General features: G+C 42.5%; 1 protein-coding gene across 1 annotated transcript; it reads right to left on the bottom strand.

The window, feature by feature from the left end:
* Window positions 1–245: 245 nt before the first annotated feature.
* Window positions 246–4,444, bottom strand: LOC125779776 (uncharacterized). The gene is made up of 2 exons (XM_049461045.1): window positions 4,402–4,444; window positions 246–1,392 (listed from the first exon to the last, which is right to left on the bottom strand). The coding sequence occupies exons 1-2, from the start codon at window positions 4,442–4,444 to the stop codon at window positions 449–451; spliced, it is 987 nt and encodes a 328-aa protein (XP_049317002.1). The 3' UTR covers window positions 246–448.
* Window positions 4,445–11,940: the final 7,496 nt, after the last annotated feature.

The following is an 11,940-nucleotide window of genomic DNA, read 5'->3' as shown; positions in this document are numbered from 1 at the left end:
AATTTTCAATAGATGCAAAGTTGGGGAGGAATGAATGTCCACTTTGCATGAACCTTTGGTCCATCATTTCTACATTATTGTCTGGAATTTGGACATATTTCATCAACGTCATAGCGATTTTCCAGTTACGGTTTTGACCTGTGCATGTGTCGCTATACATAACCACATGTTTGGCTGCTGTCGCTCTAAATTTTATGTGTTTAATTAAACACGATGAAATTTCTTGTAAACCTTTAGAACCATTTACTTCGTCCCAACAATACATGAACCCCATTTTCGTTGAAAGTTCATGGCAACCTAAATTGTATACGTACATATTACGTGTGTAGTAGGCCTGTTGACACACCAATTTCGGGAAAGGCAGGGACTTCTCCAAATCAAAAGAGAATGCATAGTAGCTGTCATTGTTAGCACTTTTTTCAGCATCCGCCTTCATGGAACCGCGAGCTTATTCTGCTTTCCGTAAATGAAGTTCATGGTCCTGCTTGAGCTTTCTCTTTTCTTCTTCATCTGTTGAGTATTTTACTTTATTAGAAAAAATATCACACTTGAGGCAAGTGTCTTTATGTGGGGCGTGAAATTGCAGATTGAACTCGTTATTAAAAGTTCTTCGATATATATGCTCCCTAACAGGCTGAAGCCTTTGGCTTTCAACGAGCTCCTTGTACGGATTGTACATAAGTCGTATATTTAAGTTCTCGGCTAAATATTTCCTATTTGGGTTGTGTTTTCTTGTGTAGTGAGATTCGTATGAAGGAAAAGCTGAAATATGGGTTCTTACTTGCGCCATTTGTTCATCGGATGTTTTGTTACCAGGCAGCTTCTTACCCCGTTTATCGTCCCCTGGAGGATAGCCCATTTTGACCTTCTCTAAAGCTGACGTCAATCTTCCATTTGAGATTTTCAATGTTTCTAAGAAGTACCTCTTGCAAACCCGTTTGGTTTCCCCAGCAACATTATGAGAGAACCTATTTGAACTTGTTCGATTCTTCTCAGCGGTGGTTGGCCGACGACGAACCGGTAATATTGGTTTCAAAAGACCACGAATGAATGCATTTTGGGCAGAGAATGTCCCTATTTTCCAAAATGCTTCGAATATTTTATTTCGTTGTTCTTCTGTTATTTTGTTAAAACACTTTTTGGTGCATTTGCAATCGAGATTGCTAAATTGCTTCTCTTGAATTGGCTTTCTCTTTCTAGTGACGTAAGAGTCTCCCGAATTTCGCTTCCTTTTCCTTTCTTCTCGCTTCCATTCCTTTCTCAGACTTTTCCGGGCTCTCTTTGGCCTTCCTTCTGCATTTTCCTCTGCTTCACCACTTTCATGAGTACTGGGTCTCCCTTCCACATCAGCAGCTGCTTCATTGTCCTCTATGGAACCGGGATCATCAACGGCTGAAACCAAAGTTTACGTTCAATTATTTGAGAAAGTATAAACATTACGACATGAATTAGCATTTTCGATTAAGCACCAAATTGAGTTTTACAACAACAACAAACGAATGAAGAAATTTTGCCATTTTTCAGCTTAACACACTTAGTGCATTCACTGCACTAGTAATTTCTGCTTTTTGTGAGGATGCTATGGGAACTTGAAGCTACCATGTTATTGAATTAAATAGAACACATTTTCCTCAATACAGTACCAAAGCTAAGTCAAAAAAAAAAATGGAGTTATACCACTTGTGCTTTAAAGGGCTCATGTTATAGTGGTCCGATATCGGCAGTTCCTAAAAATGAGCAGCTTCTTGAAGAGAAAATGACGTTGGCGAAATTTCAAAACGATATCTTAAAAACAGAGGGACTAGTTCGTATGTATACAGATAGACGGACAGACAAACAGACGGACATCGCTAATTCGACTCAGTTCAACATACTGATCAATTATATACATATCTACGTTATAGGGTCTCCGAAGCAAACTTCGTGACAAACTTAATACACGCTGTTCGGGGTATAAAAATTAAATTGTCAGAGAAAAAAGGGCTTATTCTTCTTCTTCTTAATTGGCGTAGACACCGCTTACGCGATTATAGCCGAGTTAACAACCGCGCGCCAGTCGTTTCTTCTCTTCGCTACGTGGCGCCAATTGGATATTCCAAGCTAAGCCAGGTCCTTCTCCACTTGGCCCCTCCAACGGAGTGGAGGTCTTCCTCTTTCTCTGCTTCCCCCGGCGGGTACTGCGTCGGATACTTTCAGAGCTGGATTGTTTTCGTCCATCCGGACGACATGATCTAGCCAGCGTAGCCGCTGTCTTTTAATTCGCTGAACTATGTCAATGTCGTCGTATATCTCGTACAGCTCATCGTTCCATCGAATGCGATATTCGCCGTGGCCAACGCGCAAAGGACCATAAATCTTTCGCATAACTTTTCTCTCGAAAACTCGCACCGTCGACTCATCAGATGTTGTCAGCGTCCTAGCCTCTGCACCATATAGCAGGACGGGTATTATGAGTGACTTATAGAGTTTGGTTTTTGTTCGTCGAGAGAGGACTTTGCTTCTCAATTGCCTACTCAGTCCGAAATAGCACCTGTTGGCAAGAGTTATCCTGCGTTGAATTTCTAAGCTGACATTGTTGGTGGTGTTTACGCTGGTTCCAAGATAGACGAAAGTATCTACAACTTCAAAGTTATGACTGTCAACAGTGACGTGAGTGCCAAGTCGCGAGTGCGACGACTGTTTGTTTGAGGACAGGGGATATTTCGTCTTGCCCTCGTTCACTGCCAGACCCATTTGTTTTGCTTCCTTGTCCAGTCTGGAGAAAGCAGAACTAACGGCGCGGGTGTTGAGGCCGATGATATCAATATCATCGGCATACGCCAGCAGTTGTACACTCTTATAGAAGATGGTACCTTCTCTGTTGAGTTCTGCAGCTCGAACTATTTTCTCCAGAAGCAGGTTGAAAAAGTCGCACGATAGTTAATCGCCTTGTCTGAAACCTCGTTTGGTATCGAACGGCTTGGAGAGGTCCTTCCCGATCCTGACGGAGCTTTTCGTGTTACTCAACGTCAGTTTACACAGCCGTATTAGTTTTGCGGGGATACCAAATTCAGACATCGCGGCATAAAGGCAGCTCCTTTTCGTGCTGTCGAAAGCAGCTTTGAAATTGACGAATAGGTGGTGTGTGTCGATTCTCCTTTCACGGGTCTTTTCCAAGATTTGACGCATGGTGAATATCTGGTCGGTTGTTGATTTACCAGGTCTGAAGCCACACTAATAAGGTCCAATCAGTTTGTTGACGGTGGGCTTTAATCTTTCACACAATACGCTCAATAGAACCTTGTACGCAATGTTGAGGAGGCTTATCCCACGGTAGTAGGCGCAGATTGTGGGGTCTCCTTTTTTATGGATTGGGCAGAACACACCTAGATTCCAATCGTTGGGCATGGTTTCCTCCGACCATATTTTACAAAGAAGCTGATGCATGCTCCTTATCAGTTCTTCGCCGCCGTGTTTGAATAGCTCGGCCGGCAATCCGTCGGCCCCTGCCGCTTTGTTGTTCTTCAGGCGGGCAAATGCTATTCGAACTTCTTCATGGCAGGGTAATGGAACGTCTGCTCCATCGTCATCGATTGGGGTATCGGGTTCGCCTTCTCCTGGTGTTATGCGTTCACTGCCATTCAGCAGGCTGGAGAAGTTTTCCCTCCATAATCTAAGTATGCTCTGGGCATCGGTGGCTAGATCACCTTTGAGGGTTCTACAGGAGTATGCTCCGGTCTTGAAACCTTCTGTAAGCCGCCGCATTTTTTCGTAGAATTTTCGAGCGTTACCCCTGTCGGCCAGCTTAGCAAGCTCTTCGTACTCACGCATTTCGGCCTCTTTCTTCTTCTATCTGCAAATGCGTCTCGCTTCCCTCTTCAACTCCCGGTATCTATCCCATCCCGCACGTGTTGTGGTCGATCGTAACGTTGCGAGGTAAGCAGCCTGTTTTCTCTCCGCTGCGACACGGCACTCCTCGTCGTACCAGCTGTTCTTTTGCACTTTCCGAAAACCAATGGTTTCGGTTGCAGCTGTACGTAAGGAGTTTGAAATGCCGCCCCACAGTTCCCTTATACCGAGATGTTGACGAGTGCTCTCAGAGAGCAGGAGTACAAGCCGAGTGGAAAATGTTTCGGCTGTCTATTTTTTTTTTTTTTTATGTCTTTAAAGTTACTTCACCGCTTGAGATACAATTTTACAAGGGATGAAGATTTACTTGGCCAGCTTTAAAGCTATAACGCCATCGCCAATTCAATATTATATAGTATTGTGTGGATCCATTTCATAAACTTAATTGTATGTCATTTAAGAAATTAGTAAAAGTTATGCATGCCGCAGAGTTGCAATTTCGATAACATTCGCCTATGGATGAGTTGTTGATAAGTAAAGGATATCTGGATCTTATATTTGTGAATTTGTTACAATGGAAGAGTATGTGATTTGTGTCTTCTGTTGTGTTACACATTTCGCAGTTGGAATTATTAAATATATTCATTTTAGCCAATGTGGCTTTACAAAATGTGTGGTTTGTTAGTATTCTGTTTAATTGTTTAATTTTCATGGGTTCTATTCTATTTTTGTTGTTATGGAACCATGGCTTATTGATTAAGTTTGGGAATATGCTACCATAATCTTTTCCTTTAGATAAAATTTTATTTTTGTATTCTTGTTCCCATTCGTTTTTTATTTTGTTAAATACTTCTTTTGTTGCATCTTTGATTGACCACGGTATTCTTAGTAGTTCTCCATCTTGTGTGGCATTTTTGGCTGCATTGTCTGCTTTTTCATTTAATTGGATGTTGCTATGTGAAGGTATATGATGAATTTCTATTGCTTGGATTGAAGACATATTTATAGATTCTATTATTTCTTGGGCAATGAAATTGTTGTTTTCGGAATCTTTTAATACTATTATACTGCTTAAGCTGTCCGTCAAAATGGCTATTTTTGTAAATTGTTGGTCAATTGAAAATTCTATAGCTTTATGTATTGCTAATAGTTCTGCTGTCATGGAAGCAGTCTTTTTGTTACAGTAGAAAGATTTAGAAGTATTTGACTTTTCGTGGATGAAAGCAGCGCTTGTTTTATTGTCTTTAATAAATCCATCTGTAAATAATATTTCGTATTGATTTGCTTCTAGTTGTTGAATTTTTTCTCTGTATATATTATTTATTATTGATTGGTTTGCTTCTTTTTTATTGTTTACTACGCCTTTAAAGAAATTGTCGTTTATTCGTATTTTATTAGTTTTGCTTGGGTTTTTATGTACTGGTGCGATGTTGAAAAAAATTATTTTGTATTTTTCATATATTTTGAAATAGCTAGATTGCTTAACAAGATTATTGGTTAGCAATATTTTCTTTGTTGGTAGGTTGTATGCGATACATTTAATTATTTCTTTGGCTGTTGCCATCTCTAGCCTATATTTAGGTGGCAGCTCTGCGGCCATGTGATAAATTACATGTGTCGGGGTAGATCTAATTGGAATTGCAGCAAGTTGACAATTTCTGTAGAGCGGATTTCGAAATATTGGAAAAAGATGACGCGGCGTACTCCATTTTAGCGCGTGCAAAGGCTTTATAGAGTTGCAAGGATTTCGTTGGTGTTATTCCAAATTTGCAGCCACTCAGAATGTTAAGGAATCGACATGTGTTGTTTGTTTTGTCCACTATTTGTTTAACATGTTGTGTGCACGCATTGTTGACGCTTACATATCTACCTAGGTATTTAATGTTTCGCACTTGGTCAAGTTGGCTGTCTATTGTGATTGCAGCTTTTTGACGTCAAACCTTCCTTGTGTTTGTTGGCGTGCGAATCTTAGCTGCAACAAGATAGTGGTCCGAGTAGATGTTGGGACCTCAGAGCCTACGCACATCTAAAACAATGGAAACTTGTCTTCGGTCTATCACATCATGATCGATCTGATTGGTAGTTTTTCGATCCGGAGACAGCCAGGTAGCTTGATGAATCTTCTTATGCTGGAATCTAGTACTACAGATAACCATATTTCTGGCCCCGGCGAAGTCGATCAGCCTCAACCCATTTGGCGATGTTTCCTCGTGGAGGCTGAATTTACCGACCGTAGTGCCAAATATACCATCTTTGCCCACCCTGGCGTTGAAGTCGCCAAGCACGATTTTTACATCGTGGCGGGGGCATCTCTCATAAGTGCGCTCCAAGCACTCATAAAATGCATCTTTGGTCACATCGCGCACAATCAGCGATATGTTGAAGAACCTCGTTTTGATGCGGATTGTGGCTAGACGTTCATTCACCGCAGTGAATGATAGTACTCGGCGACGGAGTCTCTCTCCTACCACGAATCCCACACCAAACTTGCGCTCCTTTATATTTTATTTCTTGGGCGGCGGTGATGTCAGCCTTTGTTTTCACGAGGACATCAACCAGCTGGGCAGCGGCACCTTCCCAATTAAGCGACCGGACATTCCAGGTGCATGCCCTCAATTCGTAGTCCTTATTTCGTTTGCCATGGTCGTCATCAAAAGGGGGGTCTCTCATCCGAGGCTGTTTACACTTTTTCATTGGTCGTGTTTTTTTACGTGGCGGGTCCCAAACCCAGCGCACAACCCTATGCAGGGGATGTTTCGCCTTCTCACTTTAGCTCGCCTTCAAAGGGATGTTCTTAGGCTACCCAGAGGATACTTGGTCAAAGACCGGAAGTCATGAGCTGCTTGAGTCACATGTAAAAGAATCGTTTCTGGCCACTCCCAAGTGAATGGCAATCAGAGAACTTTCCTCACTTGCGTGAACTTCTACACATGACTCCATCCTCCCTTATTAAATATAAATAATTAAATATTTTTTTCTTTATATGTTCGGAAAGTACCGCAATTGATGGGTTTTGACGAACTTTTGTCTGGTGAGAAATTTGCGAGGCATTCTGCAGAAGTGATCAGTGATAAAGCGTGGAAGAAGTAACTTATAAAGTGCAATAATCAGTCTTTTTGTATTAAAACTTGAAAATAAGCAATAATTGTTTATTTTCTAAATTTTTAAATTGTATAGGTAAGTAAATCCTTATAATTTTTTAAATTTAGTAATTTGAAATATTGATGAGATTTTTTTTGCAGCGAATCAGAAAAACATACTGAAAATGGTAAAGTTTTAGCAGTTAACAGACGAGAAGTGTTCAGCCATATAAAATGTACATAAAGATGGCCACACGAGACAAAGGCGCCCAAAAATTACAAGAGAGAGTTGATAAGAGAATTTTGGATACTTCAAATTCTGATCCTTGAAATATATTCAAAATTCGTACTTAGCTTATAAAAGAAGCCAAGAAACCCCTCAATGTCCGTAACAGATTGCGCCAAGCCAATATTCATGCCCGCGGCGTAAGAAAGTTACCCCACCTAAATTAGGCAAATAAGAAACAATTACAGGTATTTTATGAAGAGCACATTTTAAAACCTCAAAAAATTTTGTCATTTGAGTTCGTTATTCCCATTACATGGTAGACGTTTGGCACTCATCGTAGCAAAACTGTAGTGCAGGTGTACCTTCTGCTTCATTGGCGTAGACACCGCTTAGGTGGTCATAGACGAGCTTACAAATGCGCGCTAGTCGTCCTTCCGTTTTGCTGTTTAGCGTCAGACCCTTCTTCAGCTGGTCTTTCTAACGGAGTGGAGGTCTTCCTCTTCCTATGCTTCCCCCAGCGGGTACTGCGTCATATATTATCAGAACTGGAGTGTTTTTGTCAAAACAGACGACATGACCTTACCAGCGCAGCCGCTGTCTCTTAATGCGCTGAACTATGTTGATGTCGTCATATATTTCCTACAGGTCATCGTTCCATTGAATGCGATACTCACCGTGGCCAATGCGCAAAGGACCATACATCATCATCAGATCTTGTTTTCATCCATTCCTCTGCACCATGTAGCAGGAATGAGGGACTTATCGAGCTTAGTCTTTGTTCGAAAAAAGGCCTTTACTTCTCAGTTGCCCACTTACTTCAAAGAAGCACCTGTTGGCAAAAACAATTCTGCACTAGATATTGATTCTGATGTTGTTAATAATGATTTCAAGATAGACGAAATTATCTACGACTTCGGAGTTATCACTGTCGACAGTGTCGTGGCAGCCAAATCACGAGTGCGGAAACTGTTTGTTTGATGACGGGAAATATTTCGCTCACCACCAGATCCATACAGTCTGGAGAAAGCAGAACTAACGGCGCGGTTGTTGAGGTCAGTGATATCAATATCATTGACTTACGGCAGCAACTGTGCACTCTTATAGAAGATGGTAACATAAATTCTGCAGCCTTTTAGTTCTGCGGTTTGAATCGTTTTCACCAAGAGCAGATTAAAGAAGTCACATGAAAAGGAGTCTCCTTGTCTTGTTTGGTATCGAACGGCGCAGAGAGGTTTTAAAATAATAACGCGAGGTTTTCGGATTTAAAACAGTACTCAGCTCTGGTTGCCCAGAGCTCCTTTATTTATAGATTTTCTTATCCTAATTCATGTATGCCGGACCACTATCTTGTTGCAGCTAAGATTCGCACCCGCCTCTGTGCAGCAAAAGCGCACTCCAACAAACACAAGGAAGGTTCGACGTCGAGAAGCTGCAATCACAACAGACAGCCGAACGATTTTCTACTCGGCTTGCACTCCTGCTCTCTGAGAGCACTCGTACACAACTCGGTATAAGGGAACTGTCGAACGGCATTTCAAACTCCTTACGTACAGCTGCAACCGAAACCATTGGTTTTCCGAAAGTGCAAAAGAACAGCTGGTACGACGAGGAGTGCCGTGTCGCAGCGGAGAGAAAACAGGCTGCCTACCTCGCAACGTTACGATCGACCACAACACGTGCGGGATGAGATAGATACCGGGAGTGGAAGAGGGAAGCGAGACACATTTGTAGACAGAAAAAGAAAGAGGCCGAAATGCGTGAGTACGAAGAGCTTGATAAGCTGGCCGACAGGGGTAACGCTCGAAAATTCTACGAAAAGATGCGGCGGCTTACAGAAGGTTTCAAGACCGGAGCATACTCATGTAGAACCACCCAAGGTGATCTAGTAACCGATGCCCAGAGCATACTTAAATTATGGAGGGAACACTTGTCCAGCCTGCTGAATGGCAGTGAACACACAACGCTAGGAGAAGACGAACCCAATTCCCCAATCGATGACGATGGAGAAGACGTTCCATTGCCCGACCAAGAAGAAGTTCGAATAGCAATTACCCGCCTGAAGAACACCAAAGCGGGGGGGGCGGATGGATTGCCAGCCGAGCTATTCAAACACGGCGCCGACGAACTGATAAGGAGCATGCATCAGCTTCTTTGTAAAATATGGTCGGACGAAAGCATGCCCAACGATTGGAATTTAAGTGTGCTATGCCCAATCCATAAAAAAGGAGACACCACAATCTGCGCCTACTACCGTGGAATTAGCCTCCTTAATATCGCGTGTAAGGTTCTATCGAGCGTATTGTGTGAAAGATTAAAGCCCACCGTCAACAAACTGCTTGGACCTTATCAGTGTGGCTTTAGACCTGGTAAATCAACAACCGACCAGATATTCACCATGCGCCAAATCTTGGAAAAGACCCGTGAAAGGAGAATCGACACGCATCACCTCTTCGTCGATTTCAAAGCTGCTTTCGACAGTACGAAAAGGAGCTGCCTTTATGCCGCAATGTCTGAATTTGGTATCCCCGCAAAACTAATACGGCTGTGTAAACTGACGTTGAGAAGAAGCATCTCTCCGAGCCGTTCGGTACCAAACGAGGTTTCAGACAAGGCGACTCCGTATCGTGCGATTTTGTCAATCTGCTGCTGGAGAAAATAGTTCGAGCTGCAGAACTTAATCGAGCAGGTACAATCTTTTATAAGAGTGTACAGCTGCTGGCGTATGCCGATGATATTGATATCATCGGTCTCAACACCCGCGCCGTTAGTTCTGCTTTCTCCAGACTAAATAAGGAAGCAAAACAAATGGGTCTGGCAGTGAACGAGGGCAAGACGAAATATCCCCTGTCATCAAACAAACAGTCGTCGCACTCGCGACTTGGCACTCACGTCACTGTTGACAGTCATAACTTTGAAGTTGTAGATACTTTCGTCTATCTTGGAACCAGCGTAAACACCACCAACAATGTCAGCTTAGAAATCCAACGCAGGATAACTCTTGCCAACAGGTGCTATTTCGGACTGAGTAGGCAAAGTCCTCTCTCGACGAACAAAAACCAAACTCTATAAGTCACTCATAATACAAGTCCTGCTATATGGTGCAGAGGCGGCGACGACGACAACATCTGATGAGTCGACGTTGCGAGTTTTCGAGAGAAAAGTTCTGCGAAAGATTTATGGTCCTTTGCGCGTTGGCCACGGCGAATACCGCATTCGATGGAACGATGAGCTGTACGAGATATACGACGACATTGACATAGTTCAGCGAATTAAAGGACAGCGGCTACGCTGGCTATGTCATGTTGTCTGAATGGACGAAAACACTCCAGCTCTGAAAGTATTCGACGCTGTACCCGCCGGGGGAAGCAGAGGAAGAGGAAGACTTCCACTCCGTTGGAAGGACCAAGTGGAGAAGGACCTGGCTTCGCTTGGAATATCCAATTGGCGCCACGTAGCGAAGAGAAGAAACGACTGGCGCGCTGTTGTTGACTCGGCTATAATCGCGTAAGCGTTGTCTACGCCAATTAAGAAGAAGAAGAATTCATGTATGCACCACATGCAGAGTACACACATGTAGGAAGAAATAATATATAGAACATGTGACAGTATTGTCACTGAACGTATAATGTAGTACAGATGGCAACACTGCAAATCAGCTGTTATTTAACGAAGCGTCCATCAGCAGCCATCATTGTAACGGTCCATATGGATCATCCATTTTTGTATTAGAAACTAAGATTCATTGTTCAAGCATCAGTGGTTAAGGGCAGTACGTAAGCAAGAGTAGTGAAGAAGACATTGTATAATGCGGTCGCGCCACCGCCTGAATTTTGAAGTGCGAAATAAATAAAATAAAGTTTAAAACTAAAACGCAGTGTTCCTTTTTATAAATTAAATCCTACATTTGGGGGCTCGTCCGGGATGGTCCGGAATGTGTTGATGTGTTGTGCGGTTATATAAACAATTTAAAGACATTTTTTGAAATAAACATTTTTGGTGAATTTAACATTTTGTTAGTGGTTGTTAGAGACAGCGTGAGTACGTTGGAATGTACCGTTTGACTTCCATACTCATTTTCGCGTTGTGAAATTTGGTGAACAATTTTGTACTTATTCTGTGAAATGTAGAATTGCGATCGGACAAGTGGCTGTACCAGTGCGTCAACAGTGGTCAGCATAGAACAGTGTACGAGTATTGGTAGTGAAGTGTGCAATGCCACAAGAGCACATAATACCAAGTGAATAGTGATAACGGAAGAAACTTTGAGTTGTTTTTTGGGAGCCATCGAAAGTCACGAAGTAACAGTAGTACAAAGTACTAAAGTGTACGAGCAGACGCGTACAAAAAACCAAAAACCTAAAAGTGAACAGTTAGTGATTTCTGGTAATTTGCAAGTGACTGTACCCAGCTCGATATCGCTGGCAGTAAACGCATTTTCCAGTAGGATTGTGAAACGGTGCTTAAGATTGCATGGACCAAGTTCCCGTTAAATATGTATAACGGCGTAAAAGTAAAACCGTACTTAGTGCGCGACTGTACCATTACGCTATAACTGGCAGTCAGTATAGTTCCAGAACAACGCAGCATAACAACGCAGCAGCAGCAGACAGCAAAGCATCACAGCTGCAGCAGCAAAGCATCGCAGCGGTTAGCAGCAGAACAACGCAGCAGCAAAGCATCGTAGCAGTAGGCGGCGCACGAAGAAAGCAGAACAACGGCAGCAGAGAAACGGAAGCTAAGATAAGTTATAATGATTTTGTAGTTAGTTGAGTAGAAGAGTGTGTTATTTGCACTCAGTTGCGA

The sequence above is a fragment of the Bactrocera dorsalis genome, chromosome 6 (genome assembly GCF_023373825.1).
Source record: "Bactrocera dorsalis isolate Fly_Bdor chromosome 6, ASM2337382v1, whole genome shotgun sequence".
NCBI classification, from domain to species: domain Eukaryota; kingdom Metazoa; phylum Arthropoda; class Insecta; order Diptera; family Tephritidae; genus Bactrocera; species Bactrocera dorsalis.
Note: the sequence above shows the minus strand (reverse complement) of the source record. Positions and strands in the feature narration are given on the sequence as shown.